We start from the raw sequence: 19351 nt of genomic DNA on the forward strand, positions 1-19351 counted from the left end.
GCTGCCACAGTTTCTTCCCTAGAGTCTTTGTGCTTTCTCGTCTCGCAGGTATCCATGGATCGGGGTAACACCTGGATGCCCACGCAAAGTGTCTCGAGATAAATTCTGTTATGATTTGATGCTAAATAAATAAATTTAATTAAATAAATTGAATTGAACTATGATCCTGAGCTTCATATATTATATGAACATTATAGTTCAAATGTATTTACCTCTGAAAAAAATAGTATTTATAACATAAGTGTAAAACAATAAATTTCAATAACAGCACACATGTTTCACTTTGGGCCATATTTACAGACCTGAGCTACTTCTATGCTTCAGAAAAATACAAGTTAAGACACATATCTTATTGTCAGGCTTTAGTTTTGTTCACCTCATTGCACCTCGTGTTTTTACTGGAAGATATTACATTACATTTTGGCATGAAAACCATGTCAACGTGGCTCAATAGAGGAGAAAGTTTCCATCACACATTACCTTAAATCAACTCTCTTTATCATGTATTCATGCCATCTGTTGCCTTCTCACTGCTACTGTGAACACTGCAGGTAAAGATAGCCTCTATTTAAGAGGGGTGTGTGCTTTGACCAGTTGAAATAACAAATAATAATAAAAAAAAACTTACAAACTTTAAAATACAACTTATGATGCCATCCAAAGAGTATAGAAGCAAAGAGACAAACTATTTTTCATGTAACTGTAACTGTAACACCGACATAGAGACATAAAACCGTCGCCAGAGTCAATTTTGCCCAGGAGCTAAGGATCTCCATGACCTTGAAACACCGTACCCCATCCACAACACACCTCCTCTGTTCACCCCGCCCCAGCCTGACCCAGTCACATGCAGTTTTAGGTAAATAAAAACCGCACGAGAGACACTATCGTTGTTTCTGCTCAGCATTTGTAGTGGAGCCTCCTCTGGGGATTCACACAAGCAAGCCTTTGTGCTCTGCTTACAACAGGCCTTCTCCTTCCCAACACGACTCACAGAAGCAGGTAGATATGCACCTCTGACTCTTCTTTCATGCAAAAACAGCAGATGCAAGCTGAGCAATGATAAGTAGTTTTTTTTATTAAAGTTACAGTAATATGGATGAATTATTCGGTATAAACCTGTTTGTTGTTTAGAATGACATGGAATTACATAGAATTCTTGCAGGCTATCACTATAATAGATGTAAAGGTGGTACTTTATGTTATGGTAATGGTGGTATTATATATAATATATATATAATAATAATAACATGTTTTTACTCTGGCTGACTAAATGTAACAAACAGCAACAGTACATGTAGAATCACCATAACAAAAAGTAACCCCCGAGCTGATGTCCGTATTTTACAACCTTTGCACCAAGAATCACCTCCACACCAGTGTAACCAGGGTAACAGGATAATATTCTCCTACTGGAGTAATATTTTACCCAGGATCATGCTTCATGCAAAAAGCAGCACATGAAATGTGCCATGCAGTTAGATAAACTGCAGGAATAGGGATCATGTCCAGGGGTGCAGGTGTTACGTCCGTGTCTGACTCCCACAGCAAGGCTAAGGGAACAAGAGTCTTTCAGAATCCCGTGACACACATAGGCATGCTAACTGTCTACTGGATGTGTCGTACAATCAGGATTTAGAATTATATATTTTAAATACACATTAGTCTGTTTTACTATCTGACCTCTTTGGCCCAGGATGCGCTTGGTGTGGGCTTTGGGTCTCTTTTTGACCCTGCTGCATCTGTCTACCTCTCTGCTGCTGGGAGCCTTCAACATTAAGTCATTTGGAGACAAGAAAGCCTCCAACACAACTCTGATGAACCACATCAGCACGGTCAGAAACTGTACAGATATTTTTTATGCATGCAATATTCTTCTTTTTCTTACACTGTATCTCATCACAAATACCCCCATTTGAAGTATAAAGATGATATTTTAAAGGGTGCTGAGTAACATACCACAAAGCTGAGCCTACATTTGGCCTCCCTTCCATTGTAATAAGTTGGTAGCACATTAGAAAATATAAGCATGTTGTTAGATCTACTTAGAATACTGTATTGTTCAGAGGATTTTGGAGATTAAAGGGGACACACAAGAGGTGGATTAAAGCTTGGGTAGGTAACATTGGAGAGACCAGCAAGAGTAAAGGCCTTTACACACTGGGGGCGTTTTTTTCAACATGCCACTTGGCATCACGCCCCTTGGCTTCTGAAATGACCTGTTGGCCAAAGTCTCCCGTCATGTGCTAGATTTTCTAAGGCCTGAAAACAGAGTCACAAGGAAGTGCAGAAGTCTAGTTTTCTCTCAGAACACTTGAATTACAATATGCTGAAAGGTTATTATGGGATTTTTGCCCAATGATGCCAAAAACATTCTGCCTACTACCGGTTTAAATGCTACATTCCCAGTTTGTAACGTAGGATTCTGTTTGTGTTGTCCAAGCCCGAGCTCATTTAACCCTGATGACATCACTAAGACATCATAGGGGTTGTTTTCCCGTCCAGAGCCGCATAAGACATTATACAGCTCTTTTCATAGGTAGTGGGAGTAATTCCCATGACTTGTGAACTTTTGTGTGTAGAATTTAGTGGAGTGCCCCTTTACTACCTAGAACAGTAATGAGCACAGATTACGTAATTATACTGAAAAAATAGATGTTTTGCTGGTTCATGTGTTTTATTTCTATTTCTGTTTGTTTTAGGAGAACCATACTTGAATCAACAACACTAGAAACCATCCACTAATGTAATAAGACACCACTGCCAAAAGAACTTTCACCAGATATGTGTTGTTTTTGTGTTTTTGTCTTTCAGATTGTCCATCGCTATGACATCATTCTGATCCAGGAAGTCCGAGACAGCGATCTGTCAGCAACCAAAAAACTCATGGAGCATGTCAACAAGTAAGACTAACCACACGGCAAACACAGTATTATTATTACACACAGAATATGTTGACCTTTTGTAGAAGATTGGTTGGACAGCTCATAAATTCACATTATGATTTCAGATAAATAATATGATGCTGTTCATCTATATCTGTGTGTGTGTGTTTGTGTTTTCCCAGAGGTTCTCCTCAGTTCAGGTACATCGTCAGTGAGCCTCTGGGTCGCAGCACCTATAAGGAGAGATATCTTTTCCTCTACAGGTAAACAGAGAGAAGCCATTACAACAGTTAAACTATCTTTTGTTTCTCATTTAATGTTTGAAATGTAGTGAAGTAGAAGCATTAAGTAACAGAAAATGGAAACCCTCAAGTACTTAAAAATTGTACCGAAGCATAGCACTTGAGTACATGTACTTAGTTACCTTCCACCACTGTCGGCGAAAAATGCCAAACTCAAGGCTTCAAAACGGCAGTCCACAAACCAATGGGTGACGTCACGAACTAGGTCCACTTCTTATATACAGTGTGTGGCTAGCACCTGAAGACACATGAGGCATTTTGGTCTCCCGTCGCTGTTCTCAATAAAACCAAACTCAATATAACTGTCGTCATATTTTCTCAATAGGGCTAGTTTGGGTTTAGCATCGCTGGACGATGTGGACCGACTCAAATATTCCTCCATGCTTGCCAGCTAGCTAGCAGGAATGGTTCGAGTGAAGTGACTGATTCATGACAGATTGATGTGATGTGTCACAATGTGTCACAGAGTTTCTATTGGCCCAAAGCAAATGTGGGTGGGAGTTTTGGACACAATATGCTTGTTTTAATTGTGTAAAAGCCCAAGAAGACACAAGACTGATAACTGACTTTTGCTCCAGTAATGCTGCAAATAGCTGACTATGAAAATAGTTGATGAACTTTACACACTGTGTGAAAACTTCTTCAAAAGTAAAGCTTTACAGGCAATGACAGATGTGGTTGAGTAGTATTTTTCCTCTCCAGGGAGCAGACGGTGTCCGTGGCTAAAAACTACACCTACGATGACGGCTGTGAGCCTTGTGGGACAGACACCTTCAGCAGAGAGCCCTTCGTCGTCATGTTCACCTCCAAACAAACCGGTAGGACCTGGAAGCCTCATACACCATTTGTAGCTATACCGATAATGCACTGCAATTCGCATATATCCCACGAAATCAATTTATATGTAATCCACGTAATCGCTAACCGAGAGGTATAAAGAGCAATAAATGGAAGAGGTATCCCGTATGAAACCAGAAGTCAACGTTGATTTATTTGTCACGTAACTGCAGTAAGTTACACCACTTCCAGAGTTATTTTAACCCTAACCACGATCTTTTCCCAAACCCAACTTAGTAGTTTTGTTCCCTAATCCTAACTAAGTCAATCTTTTCCTAAACCTAACTAAGTAGTTTTGTTCCCTAAACCTATCTTTGTCAATCTTTTCCTAAACCTAACTAAGTGGTTTTGTTGCCTGAACCTAACCAAGCTGTTTCCTGTGAAGACGGAAGTTTATTTTGAAAAGACTATACTGTATGTAATGAGGGGAAATTGACACGGGTGTCACACGTTGTCGGACATTTGGAGGAAAATGCACGAAAAAGGAGGAATACATTTTCGTAAGATAATCATACAAACCGTTTTGTTGCTTTTTGTTAAAATGATTGATGTCTACCATATCCAAAACTCTCAACTTGTCTCTTCTACTTCAAGCATTTCTCTCTTAATTCACTCCTTCCTCCCTCCTGTTTTCCAGCTGTGAGGAACTTTGTTCTGATCCCCCAGCACACCTCCCCAGACTCCGCTGTGAAGGAAACGGATGCTCTCCATGATGTGGTGACTGATGTCCGCAAACGCTGGAGCACCAATGTGAATATTCTCCACAAAGACACCCACTCACAAAACCAAATATTTAGTAGAACTGTTAAAAAAAAAACACGTAAAATATGAGATGGAGAGAGGTTGAACCATTTCAATTCTACCGGCAGGACATCGTGCTGCTGGGCGACTTCAACACAGGCTGCAGTTATGTATCGGGCAAAGACTGGCAGAAGATCCGCCTCTTCACGGACAAGAGTTTCCACTGGCTGATCACCGACGAGGCTGACACCACAGTGTCACACACTACCTGCCCTTATGACAGGTGGACACACGCAGACACTGTCATGGACACTTACATGCACACACACAAGCCCCCAGGAAGAGCGCCGGTCGTTGATCCCAATTTTCGTAGTGGCCAAACGGTGGTACTACAAATTCCGTGTCCGTCACGTGATGCCATTGGGCCCAAAACTACTTTTTCCCCATAGACTTACATTGGGAAAGAGATGTCGGTAGCTCAGCAGATCATTTTTTTAGGTAAATAAACTCCACAGCATGAACACTCTAATAGCCCTTATTTAAATCATTAGGTTTTAAAAGTTGTAAAACGCACTAATAGCTGAATCCAGAGTTATTTCCTTTCCTCCGTTCATGTGAATAATGAGACCCAGACCGAGGCTGGAGTGCAAGCCGTGACGACGGCTTGACGTTGGGACCCCGTGACCGAGTCATGTGACTGGGTGGACGCTAACGCGCATGTCCGATTGGCCCAATGGATGCGGAAGGTCGCCAAAAGATCTGGGTACTTTTCCAGATGGAAGTGGAGCCATTTTGTCTTCATGCGCCACTGAGCAACTCTCATAGGAATGAACGGCGCCCCGCCTCCAACGCTGTATCCAGTTCTCTTAATACATCCATGACACACACGCACTGACTCTTAATTCCTCCCCTCTTCCTGTATTTGCAGGATTGTGGTCACTACTGACATGATGAAGGGAGTGGTGCCCGGCAGTGCTAAGGTCTACAACTACATGGTGGACTTGCATCTCAGCCACAGTCTGGTAAAAACAACTTTAATTCTCCTCTATAATATAATTCACTTCAGTTGCAAGGTACAAAACCGCTGAGTCTATTGAGAGTAACTTAACACCGGCTGAAGATCTTGTTTCTGCTTGACCTTTTAAATTTTCACCTTGCAGCAGTGATGTAGAAGTGTAGTGACGGCATGGTCAGTGCACAGTGACAAAGTGAAGAAGTGTACGTAGTCACCATGATGTCACCCATTGGTTTGTGGACTGCGGTTTTTAAGGCTCGAGTTTGGCATTTTGGTCGTCGCCATCGTGAAATCTGGCTGTCGCCATGTTGTTTTTTTTGCAACCAGAAGTGACACGAGAGGGTGGAGCTAATTACAACTGAACGCTGAATAGAGAGGCAAAGTCCCTCCCCTTCCGGTGGACCCCATGGGACCTTATTTCAGAAAAAATAAACTCATGTTTACAATGTTTACTGAGGTAATAATAGTAAGATAATAATATAAACATTTTCTCATAGACTTTTATACAATCGGACTTCTTTTTGCAACCAGAGGAGTCGCCCCCTGCTGGATATTAGAAAGAATGCAAGTTTAAGGCACTTCCGTATTGGCTTCACTTTTCAGACCCGGAGGTAGCCCACTGGGTGAAATATGTATTTTGATGAACTATATTGAGTTTTACAGTAGCCTACATAATAAAACATATTGTACAAAAAAAACACCTGATTTCTGTTTAACTGAGGCAATCTGTATGCCAAGCTGGACTAACAACTTGTACCATGGGGAAATCCACTACAAAGTTTTCTCTATCTCTCTCAGGCATTGGCTGTCAGTGACCATTTCCCTGTGGAGGTGAAGCTGATACCTTCTGCTGCCTGAATCATGAAACCTGCAACCAGCCTACAGACCTCCAGGCTGAATCTGAATTATGATTGCTCAGTGGGGGATTTCTCTGCAACCATGCAGCATTGAATTTACAAGACCAAATTAAACAAATCTGCCAAATGCTTTGGAGAGTCAAGTCTCTTATTTATGTGCATAAAAGATTAGGAGCATGAAAAAAAGCCCCTTGTAAGCATTTGATAAGAGATTTTTTTATATATTTGTAAATCACTTTCTACTGAAGGGCAATGTTTATCTAGGGAACTGGGCCGATTCTCAAAGGACACACTGACAATTTTAAAACGTTTGGTCCATTCACCTTTATTGTATCTAGAGTAGTACAATTTACAGGTGCAGGAATTAAAAATGTTTGCACTAAAACTGAAGCTATTTGCATATTATCATGGTACCTGCAGTAGCAGTAGACTATATTTTTCAGTGTGACCATGAAGATGAGAGGACTTATTATGCTAATTTGCAGGTGCAAACTTGTATTTGGGGTTTCTACCAGAACATGTTACCCTCTGTCTGAAATGCTCTGTATTGCCCTGCCCCCACCCCGTCCCCTCCTGAAAAGCCCAGTCTGCCCGGATTGGTGAGCTGGCCCACTCTGTTGTGATTGGTCAACTGAACAAAACTCTTTGGACTTCAGCTCCGCTCTAACTCGCTTTGTTTGAGGGCGTGCCAAACTGGCCGATATAGCAAAGTGTGTTACTTGGTGATATCACCACGTTACTGAAGAAAAGACGGGACTTCAAGCGAGGCCTTTCAGGCTCCCTTTGGTGTGGACTTTGTAATATTGCAGACCTTTTATTTACATGCACAAAAAACTATATAACCCACTAAAGGAAAGGGAAAAAGCATAATAGGTCCCCTGTAAGATAAAGTATACAGCCAAAAATTAAAGTGACAGTGATTTTGACACCTTCAACTCATTCTTTAATCACATCATTAAATCCTCTGACCACATACAGTAAATACACCCATTTATTCAGAGATCACAAAAGGCTTTTCCCACTGTGGGCTGTTCAAATGCACCCAAGGACACTTCCATTAGTTGTTATGGTTCTTGAAGGTACAGTAAAGCTAGACACTTGTTGGAGACCTGTCTGTGGCAATAACTGACTGTTCACTAAACCCCTCCCCCAAACAGCAATTGTCCAATCATAGCTCAACAATCATAGGTTGCTTTTCCAAAACCAAGAACACATGAGCTGAGAAGTGTAATGAATGGATTTAAATAGCGGTTTGTAACAACTTCATAAATTTACTATAATAATGTTAGAGCCAAAATATTTTTTTTGTTATTGTGGTTAAAAACATAAATGTAATTTATGGTGTTATTTGATTGCTGCTAGACTGTCCCATTAATACAGGTGTGGGCTTCCTTTGTATGTGTCAAGCGGGAGAGCAAATCGTTTTTTTGACCACCGTAAAATTTTGTTTTTGAAAGGCTAAACGCCAACAAATATGGACTGCAGCAGAATATTTTGTTAGATTTTGCTTCCAAGTAGCAAAAAATGTATATCTTTTTAAACAGTTTTATATACAGACTTTTGTTTAAATTATCCAGCAATTGTGTTATTCTGATTTTAGTTATACATGAGCAAACCTAAGTTTGACAACCTCAGAGCAGACAAATCCTGGCGCCCCCCTAAGGAGGGGACATGTTAGCATGTCCTTAGTTTACAAAAATATTCTCCGATTGAGCGGAAGGTTTGAAAGTACATTGTAATTTACTGATGTTACTTTAACTAAAGTACATAGAAATTTGGATAGAAAACATGGATTTGTCACTGAATCATTGGTGTCAATCCTGGGTATCTCTCCGCCAAACTTCCTGGTTGAACACTGTCATGAAGGTGAGCTGGTATTCAAGGATCTTAGCGCAGTTGACACCAATAAGCACATGACACTGACGTCAGATGTGTTTTCAACTAACCTCACAAACTCCCCCTGGATACGTGTATATCCATGTCATTTTCTACGTTTCCCTATGTCCTCTAGCGCCTTCTCTTTTTAAGCATCTCCATATACATGCCGAGCGACTTCTGAATGGAGTCCTTGGTGATGAAGTCGACAAAGTGTTTGATGTCATCCTCCCTGTTGGATGTTAGCTTGTCGATGGTTGGCTTCCTCATCATGGACTTGGTGATCTGTCTGGCGTGGTCTGTAAAGTCAACGGATGAACAATTAGCTCCAAAAGTGGAGTGAAGGTTTTCTGCCCCTGCATTAATGCTGGTACTGGTAATTTCATTGGTAGCGCCAATAGGTAGTAGGGCTGTAAATTACCAGTTTCAATAATACGTTATTTGCCGAGTCTGCCATGATACGATTTCGATTCGATTAATTTCAGGGCAGTTTGGTTTTCCGACGTATCTGGGACTTCCACAACATTTACAAAGCACAATAGTGGTTATCTTGGCCATGTTTGATGAAACGTTGTTGGTATCTATATGGAGGGAAACCACTCCTCCTCTTAGGCATGTCTAGCGAAAATTTGCTTCGCATTACTCGCTTTTCCGTGTGAACAAACACTGAAGCTAAAGAACCACAGGTGGAAGAGTATAAAAATGTAGCTGCGCTGGCCAGTTCACTGATCATGTATGCTATAACAGCTATCAATATACCTGGAATAGCCAACCACTTGGTCATGGCCTGCGTGGCTGTGGTGAGGACCTGGTCTTCAGGTACCACCTCGTCCACCATTCCTATCTTCAGGGCCTCTGACGGGTTGTAGAGCAAACCCAACTGCAGAGCCAACTCTGTGTTTCGGTGGCCCACTGTGTTCGTCATGGTGTCCTTAAACCTGCAGACAATCAGGTGACACAGTGCAAGGGATCAGCAGAGTTGTTTGATTAACTGTACATACCAACCGTAGACTGTATGAAATATGGATGCAGTCTCCGTGACGTCACCCATAGGTTTCTGAAGAGCCGTTGTGAAGCTCAAAGTGGGTGGCTCCAGCCGTCGCCATCTTAGGTGTGACAAAACAGGCTAAAGGCCTTTGCATACCAAGTCTGTTTTTTTTTTTTGTCTGAAATTGCTGCACGTTTAAATATGAATATGACCTCACGTTGTGTCAGTCAAGTTGACACACCGACTCTGAAACTTTCGTTAGTCATTAAAGTTTTCGGAACAGGTTTGATTTTCTGCGTTTTTCCGCATCCGTCAAAAGGCAAAAGAGGGTTGTTTGATCACTCAGAGCCACCATCCGTGCAAACGTCATCATCCAAAATGGAATCCGATAAACATTTTCACTTCGTCTGGTCGTGTCTAGAAGGTAACCCGCAAATTGCGAAATCTGGCAAAAACTTGCTAGGGCTGTCAATCGATTAAGATATTGAATCGTGATTAATCACATGATTGTCCATAGTTAATCGCGATTAATCGCAAATTAATCACACATTTTTTATCTGTTCAAAATGTACCTTAAAGGAAGATTTGTCAAGTATTAAATATTCTTATCAACATGGGAGTGGGCAAATATGCTTGTTTTATGCAAATGTATGTATATATTTATTATTGGAAATCAATTAGCAACACAAAACAATGACAAATATTGTCCAGAAACCCTCACAGGTACTGCATTTAACATAAAAAATGTGCTCAAATAATAACATGGCAAACTGCAGCCCAACAGGCAACAAGAGCTGTCAGTGTGTCAGTGTGCTGACTTGACTATGACTTGCCCCAAACTGCATGTGATAATCATAAAGTGGGCATGTCTGTAAAGGGGAGACTCGTGGGTACCCATAGAACCCATTTTCATTCACATATCTTCAGGTCAGAGGTCAACCTACAAATCGCAAGTTGCGTTAAAGTGTTATTATTGTGAATAACTTTGACAGCCCTACTTCGTGCTAATGTCATTCATTCATTCATTAGTACTGAGAATTTTTGCAAGAAATAGAATAATTAATTCTTCGGACTCAATGTGCAAGGTTTCTGTGCCTAATGTTTTTTATCAGATGACGGATTAAAAAAAACGCATACGAAAAATATGGACTTGGTGTGCAGAGACCTTAACTAATCCAAAAATGGGCGGATCGTTGGGTCGACGCAGCAGAGCAGATAGCTAGCATCTAGCAACCTGGTACGGCACCCACCTGTCACTCAGAACAGCCATGCCCTCAATTATACCTAACTTTAAGGCTTAATAGATTAATTAATAATTAAACGGTGAGTTGTTTAAAAATTCACCCCCGTACAGTTATCATGAACGGGGAAATTAGCTATAGAGACCAAAACTGTTTTTTTTACAAGGCTTTGGACATGTTTATTTCTGATGTAAAGTTGAGCATTTTAACACGGGGGTCTATGGGGATTGACTCGCTTCTAGAGCCAGCCTATCGTGGCAATTCGAAAAAACTGTTTTTTGACACCAACAATACCAATAACAAAACACTATCATCATCCTCATGAACATAACCACAACAGTTATCTGTGTTGTCATACTTATAACTCCTTACCAAAACGGCGCTACGATGCCCAGCTGCGTCTCATTAAGGCCGATGCGGTAACGTAGGTTGTCCGCCATTATCCTGTAGTCACACGTAAGAGACATAAGACTGCTTCCACAGGACTGGAACCCTGTGGAAGGAGTGACGCAGCCATTTTATTATTTTTCTGCTGATGATGTTTGAGTTGTTCTTCAACCACAGTGACTACCAGAGGGTTGGTGGGTGGGTAGGTTTAAACAGTACGTACATTGATTGCAGCTATAGTGACCATGTTGGAGCTGTAGAGCTTCAGCCACATCTCCTGAACGGCTCTCCGGAACTCCCCACAGCGCTCTGGACTCTTCCCGTACATCTCCATGATGTCCAGCCCGGCTGAGAATACCTTGGGCTGGCTCTGGATTTAAACGACAAACACACACTCAGGGTAAACGGTCAATGTGTGCTGCAACATATAAACATTTGTTTTTGTCTTTTCTAGGAGGGTACGGGGGTTTAGGGGGAGATAGCAGGTCAGCAGTAGATGTCACATAGAAGTGGTGTACATCATCTGAAAGCTGGGAACCTGAAGATTGATTTCAGATGCAGCTCAGAACGTTGTTCTAGTTATAAATCATAAATAACCATGGATCAATTAATTAAAACAAATTGTGAAAGTGTATAAGGGCTTGGAACATTATGATAGAAGTATATGATGGTCATCCCCATGCTCTATTATGTCTCATAAGTTGTTGCAGCAATTTTTGGGTTGACACCATTTGTTACACCGATTTGGTGCTTAATTTAACCATTTTTTTACCACTCGAGAAATGATAAAAATGATCAATAATCCCTCCAAAATACCACATTAAGACACCAAAACCTTGAGGAACACCATAGAAAAAGTATTTTTTCGGCGATTAGATGGCGAGCACTACTGTTTGGTAAACTGCTCAGAAACCCCCTTATTGTCAATCTACCTAGGAAAGCCATAAATCCTTTGAATGCCGTAGGTCTGTAGTTTGTGGCTGTAAAGTTTCATGAGGCAGTGATTATCCTAGAGGTCACCACAGGTTATTCTATACAGTGACGTCAAGTTCTTAAAAAATGGTCTCACTACAATGAAATGTCTACTATGGGGATTAACATCATCACATATGAATACAGTTGGGATCATTGAATCCACAATAGTCTCAGCTTTACAGAGATACCCAATTTATGTATTTACAAGACTGTTCAGGGACGCCAGTATGCAGAAATATTCAGATACACCATTTTTAGAATAGGTGAAAATAACACTATATTATACTGCAAGCAAAAACCTGCATGTGATTATCATAAAGTGGGCATGTCTGTAAAGGGGAGACTTGTGGGTACCCATAGAACCTATTTTCATTCACTTATCTTCAGGTCATATAGGTCACATAGGTCTTATTCTTGAGGTCAAAGGTCAAGGGACCCCTGTGAAAATGGCTACGCCAACATTTACACAAAGTTTTGAGCGTCATTTAGCAATGTGACGTGGTTGGTACCACGATGAGGTTATACAGTACCGAGGTGATGATGAGGCCTCGGCAGCTTTTGTCCATCTCCAGCTTCTCTACACCAATGCACAACTCCGTGATGAAATCTAAACTGAGGCTGTTGACCGGGGGACTCTGCATGCGCATCACAGCCACACCTACAGAGAGACAGAGACGCTCATCTTTTACCTCAATGCTTTGACAAAAAATCCATCTCAAGAGGAAAAGAAATGATGTGAAGGGGTAGAAATGATAACAGGGAACTTGAAGTCTCAGCTCTAATTGTGTTTTATAGTTTATAATGTGATGTCAAGGCCAACAGCAATACGTAATTTACATTTCTCTGTCGCCGGCTGTCTCTTGGTAGGTTCAGTCAAGAACAGAGAGACATGAACGGCTCAGACTCTCCTGGGAGCCTTTACACAGGTTTGTCCCATGTAATGATGTTACCCTGAATTACAATCAAATTAAGCCAAGTTCACATTACACAACTTGTTGTCTTGAAATCGGGAGTCTTGTAATCGGGAGTCTTGAAGTCGTCGTGGTTTTCACACTACATAACTGACCGGCATCAGGGCATCACACACTACAGGATCTTTGACCAGGAGGAATCCCTGATGAGATCTCCAAACAACGGTTTGTCACGAAAACACAGGCAAGAAGTGACAGGTGTATATGCTTGTTGATGTTGACGTTGGCAACCGTGTTCACATCATTTTAGCCAGTTTCCACACGTCTTTACTGTTTATAGTTTCCTCTACTGTATGTGCAACAACTACTTTGATCTGAGTTGCAAATGTAACACAAACAGTAAAGTTCCTATTGTTACAGGCGACCCCTCCTCCAGGTTTCCCCTCAACCCATGTCTAGCGCTCTCATTGGATGTAGTTCCCCGACAGGTCCAGATATTTAGCATGCTAGACAAAGAGTATAGAAGCAAACAGGCGAAAAAAAAGTTTAATAAATAAATAAGTAAATAGTTACAATAATACACATATTTATAATATTTTTTCATTGTTCAACACAAGCCATTTCAGTAGAGACTTTAAGTTTAAGTTTAAGATGATTGCATTGCCCATATTTTTGAAGAAACTATATTCAAGTCGACTCATTCCCTCTCGGTTGTGTGCAGCCAGCGAGGTATATTTATTTTGTGTTTCGTCTCGTCGCACATATTTACCAGCTTTGTTTACAGTTTGTGTGTGACGCGCTGTGTTTGCTCTGTGCATTGTAATGTATTTTGAACAGTTCGGCGGTGGATTTGATGACGGTGATGTTGATGAGGTGCAGGAATAAATCCAACAGTAACAGAAGAACCACGGTGTCGTATATTTCCTGGAGGGAGTGATAGTGTGAACTAGGCATTAGCAGTTGTTCTCCCCCTGATCAAAGAGACAGGAACAAAAGTGGTTCCGGCATTTTCAGCACATACAGAAGTTGTACTGATCTATTTACCCGTACTTTGGTCAAAATCCACTTCTATCTTAGGAGAGGTGGAGTTGTTCCTCCGCTGAGCGACGAGGACAGGAGACACACATACTCTGCCATGACTGCTGCAGGAAGACCGCTGGGAAAGAAGAGCTGCACACACACACACACACACACACACACATACACACACGCACACACACGCACACACACACACGCACACACACGCACACACACACACACACACACACACACACACACACACTGTTAGTGGCTGTGAGGTAGATCTGTTACATGCAGTACATATCCACTATATCTAGTACATATCTGCAAATCAGAAAAATCTAAACTTACAATTATAACAACTTACAGTTTAGTTATGGATTGATGGCACATATTGATCAAGCTTCTAAGAGTTACACTTGAGAATGCTGGAGTAAAAAGGTTTTACTAATAGGACAGAAAGACCCAGTAACTTTATAGGAGCAGCTCTGGGTGATAAGATTAAACATATGGATGGTCAGAGGAGGAAAAACCCTACATCTGCCATATTGTTCATTCTTAAATAATAATAATAATAATAATAATAATAATAAACATTTTTTACTACTTTTATATTCGTAATTTAATTTAATTTTAAATAAATTACATTGTATTTGTGTGAAATCTTGAATGTCTTCAGTAGCAGTTAATATGTTAAATGAACAACAATCTAATATATTTCTAACATATAGATACATATAATAGAAAAGTGGTTGGAAGGAAACATGAGGAAAACTAAACTGGAGCAGGAAAGAAATTCTGCGGCTGGTTGACGAGAAACATCAGAGAAACAGATAGTAAAGGGAATTTACTAGCACACTGACAAGTGCAAGATGTATAGAAAGTGATAGCAAACAAATTACATATAAGCTTTATTCTTGGTTTTGCACCCTTTATAAATGGAAGGAAAAAAGTGCAAAACTGTCATCTGTCAGCCAGAGGCCTGCTGGAAATTTGTAATATTCAAGACACTCCGTTGGAATAAAAGGTGCATACACATGCAGACATACCGGACAAGTTGCACTTGCTCCTCAATGCAGCTCTCAATGCCATGTTGTCCTGCTCAGACTCTGGATGGAGACGGGAGACAGTAGAGGGATAGCAGCCGACAGCACACTGCTCCTTCCACCAATAGCAAGACTGCATCACAATTGTTCTCTTATACATCCATCATCACAATGGGCGGGATCAGCTTCTTCTTCTTTAGCTTTGTTCAAATATTACTAAGGCATGTGGTGTGAAAATGTGGCGGTGTTTGACTACCTGGGAATGAGAATGGGCTGTGCACTCTGCTTATTGGCTGTGGAGCCCAAAGACTGTTTACTGACCCTCAGAAACGTCCCGAACACTCCTGAAGCGTATTGCTGCCACACCAGGAAAAAAAAAAAAAACGGATCACGTTATGATGTGAAAAGTTTCTTGTTATAACAAGAAGTTTTTCACGCTATAAGAAGATATTTTCACATTATTAGAACATACAAACTTTATACAATATACTATTTATCTCGTCATAACACAAAACTTTTTATGTTAAAAAATTATAACTTATTGTTATAACATAAAACGTTTCACGTTATAACGTGATCATCACCGCCCTCTCCCACCTGGAAGGAAGGGACACCTATGTGAGGATGCTGTTCGTGGATTACAGCTCAGCGTTCAACACCATAGTGCCCTCCAGGCTCGTCAGTAAGCTTAAGGATCTGGGCCTGAACACACCACTGTGTGACTGGATCCTGGACTTTCTGACGGGACGCCCCCATGTGGTGAGAATCAACAACCTCACCTCGACTTCACTGACTCTAAGCACAGGAGCGCCTCAGGGCTGTGTTCTCGGCCCCCTCCTGTACTCCCTCTACACCCACGACTGTGTGTCAACAAGAGCTTCAAACACCATCGTGAAGTTTGCGGACGACACAGCAGTTGTGGGGTTGATCTCCCATGGCGACGAGATGGCTTACAGGGAGGAGGTGACCACCCTGGAACAGTGGTGTCAGAACAACCACCTCTCCCTGAACATCTCAAAGACCAAGGAGGTGAATACAGGAGGGGGGGTTGCACTCACCCCCCAGTCACCATCAACGGCACAGCGGTGGAGAGGGTGGACACCTTTAAATACCTGGGTGTCAACATCCATAAGGACTTGACATGGGCCACCCACACCACCGCTGTAGTCAGGAAGGCCCAGCAGAGACTGTACGCTCTGAGGCGACTCAAGACTTTCAGACTGAAACCGCAAATCCTCAGGGACTTCTACCGGGGCACCATAGAGAGCCTCTTGACAGGCTGCTTCACCACCTGGTGCGGCAGCTGCACCAACGTGGACCGTAAGGCGCTGGAAAGGGTGGTGCGCTCGGCCCAACACATCACCGGGTGCGAGCTGCCCAGCCTGCAGGAGCTTTACACCCAGCGGTGCCTCAGGAAGTCCCAGAGGGTCATTAAGGACACGACACACCCCCACATCAGCCTGTTCTCCCTCCTGCCCTCTGGTAGAAGATACAGGACCCCTCAGGACTCACACCAGCAGACTGAGGAACAGTTTTTTCCCCCAGGCCATCAGACTTTTAAATCTATAATTAATTTGACACATTCTTACACAAAGATATATCTTATACTGTATATATTCTTAATACATATGTTCTTAATATGCCTGTATATGTTCTTAATATGCCCTTGTATAAAGTATTTCCTTTTATAATTGTGATGCAAATGTAAATGTAATGTAAATGTAAATGTAATATAATTTATTATTTTAATGGAGCTTCCCAGCAAAAAGTATTTCACACGTTTGTACCTGTACAACCGGCGTGACAATAAACATCTTGAATCTTGAATCTTGAATCACTTACAGTATATTGTTAAAACATTAAACATTTCACGTTATAACAATATGATACTGATCCATTATTTTTTTTGGTGTGGCAGCAATACACTGCTGAACACAGCAAAACTAGAATTATTTAGTCCTGTTAGACATTTATGTGAAATTGTCACAATTAGCATATGAGTTCTTGAGTTATGGCCAAAAATGTGTTTTGTGAGGTCACAATGACCTTGACCTTTGACCACCAAAGTCAAATGAGGTCATGAATGGTCCGGATGGACGTACATACAGGACGGACGGACACGGTTGTCGCAGGTGTGGGGGCATAATAAGAATAAAAGAGAAAATCCAGGCAGAGCGCAGGGTCTCTGCAGATACAGACACCACTACACACTTCTAGTGGCTCGTGAATGATGATAGAGAGGGATTATTTTAGTATGGAGTCTATACATTGTTTTTTTATTTTTATAAAATTCCTGCGTAATATACCTTTAAGTGGGAATGTAAGGTACCGTAGGAATAGAAATGCAGGACTTTTACTTGTAATGGAGTATGTTTATATTGCCGTATCGGTTTTACTTAATTAAAGCATCTGAATACTTCCTCCACCACTCCTTGGTGCTACAGTATATATTAAAGCAGGGGTTCTCAAACTTTTTGGGGCCAAGGACCCCTTTACAGGGGAGATCATTTTCCAAGGACCCCTTCTTAATCATAACACCGATTAAGCATAATGCTTACTACCATTTGTACTCCTAGACGCCATTGGAACTATTTGTATTCTAAAACTTTTCAACCTTAATACTTCAGAGCTGTTTCATAGTGATAAACAGAAACACATTTGAATCATGTTAAGATCAGATAAATTAGATACTCCTTTATTAGTCCCACAGAGGGGATAACTTGCAATGTTATTGAATGTTAATACCAATTATATACCTTTTAAACAGAGGGTGATTTTATTCAAATTGCATTTGGACTCAACTTGACATCATGTATAGCCTACATTTCAAGTAATTCATCTTAAAAGCTTTTAGAAAATGAACAGTAGCAAGGCATAGTCCTAATAATTCTAGATATTTGAATTGACCAGTCTAAAGCTGACTTTCAGTTAGTGCTTCAACTTTAAAATAATGACATTATTGCTTTGTGTCACAATCATATCAGAGTTTCTATTGGCCCAAAGCTAACGTGGGTGGGAGTAATGGACACAATATTCTTGTTTTATTGCTGCAAATGGTCCCCATCTGGAGATATGCATTTTTTCATGACACAGCACAATTTTATAATTTATAGCAAATTATTTAGTGAACCCCTTGACAGATTGCTAAGGATCCCTGGGGGTCACCGGACCCCACTTTGAGAATCACTGTATTAAAGAACTCTTATTATGACATTGAAATTAGTTAGCAAGGTGAAAAGGTAATTTTATACTGTTGGTAAACATTTATTCCTATAAAGTGGCGTAATGTGAAATAGCTTAAGTATACAGGAAAGCGCAGACCATAAAATATGAGACGAAGAGGAAGAGAAAGGGAGAGATAAGAGGGGAGAGAGTGAGGGGAGAGATAGATGTGTGGGTGTGTGTGTGTGTGTGTGTGTGTAAGTCACAGTAAAGCACAAGTGTGTGATTGCAGCAGAGAGATACACCAGGCGCTGAATCTCCCCTCAATCCGTGAGTATATTATTTTACCTTAAATTACATTTCACATGATATATATATATATATATATATATATATATATATACATATATATATATATATATTATAGCTGTAACCACTAATGTACAGTTTTTAGGTGCAGATTGTTTTGTGGATGATGTAATAATGACAAGTTGACTTTTAAATTGGTTAATTCGTATTGATATTAATGGTTTCAGTGATAAAAATAAATAAATAACAAAAGTAATAAGGAATAGGGATGCACCGATCCAACTTTTTCAGTCCCAATACTGATAGCAATGCCTGAGCTTTGGGTAACAGCCAATACCGAGTACCGATCCGATACCAGTGTTTAATTGATAAGCTGTATGTCTCGCTGTGTGGAAGTGACTATGTGATCATTCTTTTATGTGTAAGGCAACATCAGGCTTGACTTAAACGTCACTTTCTTAACTTTGTAAAACAAAATGTGACCAATGAATACATGGATAACATGACATCAATTTAGTGAATTGTTTTTTATTATTAAAATAATAAATTGTACACCAACAACTTGGTAAAAAAAATCTTCAAAATTAACAGAAATTATAAGTAAACTGTTTTAATACAAAAATAAATGTTATCAAAACTTAAACAGGAATTTAAATTCCAGTATATAATGTTTATAGTATATAATCTGCCCCATTGTCACCAATACCCGATTCAGCTAATTAAATAGCAATTAAATCTTTGATAAATGGACCTTGTTTATATTGAAGATCCCCCATATGTGTACAACAGTTTTTGGTTAA

At 40.6% G+C, this 19351-nt stretch overlaps 2 protein-coding genes across 4 annotated transcripts in view; one reads left to right on the forward strand and one right to left on the reverse strand.

Annotated features, from left to right (window-relative positions):
- dnase1 (deoxyribonuclease I) overlaps positions 1-6768 on the forward strand; it is a 33841-nt gene extending 27073 nt beyond the window's left edge. For 2 of the 3 annotated variants that reach the window (XM_037791890.1, XM_037791888.1), the window contains exons 2-9: positions 1697-1835; positions 2815-2903; positions 3068-3148; positions 3890-4005; positions 4662-4774; positions 4894-5048; positions 5694-5787; positions 6579-6768. In XM_037791890.1, the coding sequence (XP_037647818.1) occupies positions 1698-1835; positions 2815-2903; positions 3068-3148; positions 3890-4005; positions 4662-4774; positions 4894-5048; positions 5694-5787; positions 6579-6638 (846 nt within the window). In that variant the 5' untranslated portion in view covers position 1697 and the 3' untranslated portion in view covers positions 6639-6768. Of the gene's footprint in view, positions 1-882; positions 1003-1696; positions 1836-2814; positions 2904-3067; positions 3149-3889; positions 4006-4661; positions 4775-4893; positions 5049-5693; positions 5788-6578 lie in introns of those variants that run through there. The other variant, XM_037791889.1, reaches the window with a different exon arrangement.
- Positions 6769-7435: 667 nt separating this feature from the next.
- Positions 7436-15141, reverse strand: LOC119501491 (enoyl-CoA delta isomerase 1, mitochondrial-like). The gene is made up of 7 exons (XM_037791896.1): positions 15084-15141; positions 14059-14184; positions 12634-12761; positions 11343-11498; positions 11114-11226; positions 9272-9450; positions 7436-8811 (listed from the first exon to the last, which is right to left on the reverse strand). Exons 1-7 carry the CDS (start codon positions 15124-15126, stop codon positions 8645-8647), a joined length of 912 nt encoding a protein of 303 aa, XP_037647824.1. The 5' UTR covers positions 15127-15141; the 3' UTR covers positions 7436-8644.
- Between the last annotated feature and the right edge of the window lie 4210 nt (positions 15142-19351).

Source organism: Sebastes umbrosus, chromosome 14, assembly GCF_015220745.1.
Source record: "Sebastes umbrosus isolate fSebUmb1 chromosome 14, fSebUmb1.pri, whole genome shotgun sequence".
NCBI lineage: Eukaryota > Metazoa > Chordata > Actinopteri > Perciformes > Sebastidae > Sebastes > Sebastes umbrosus.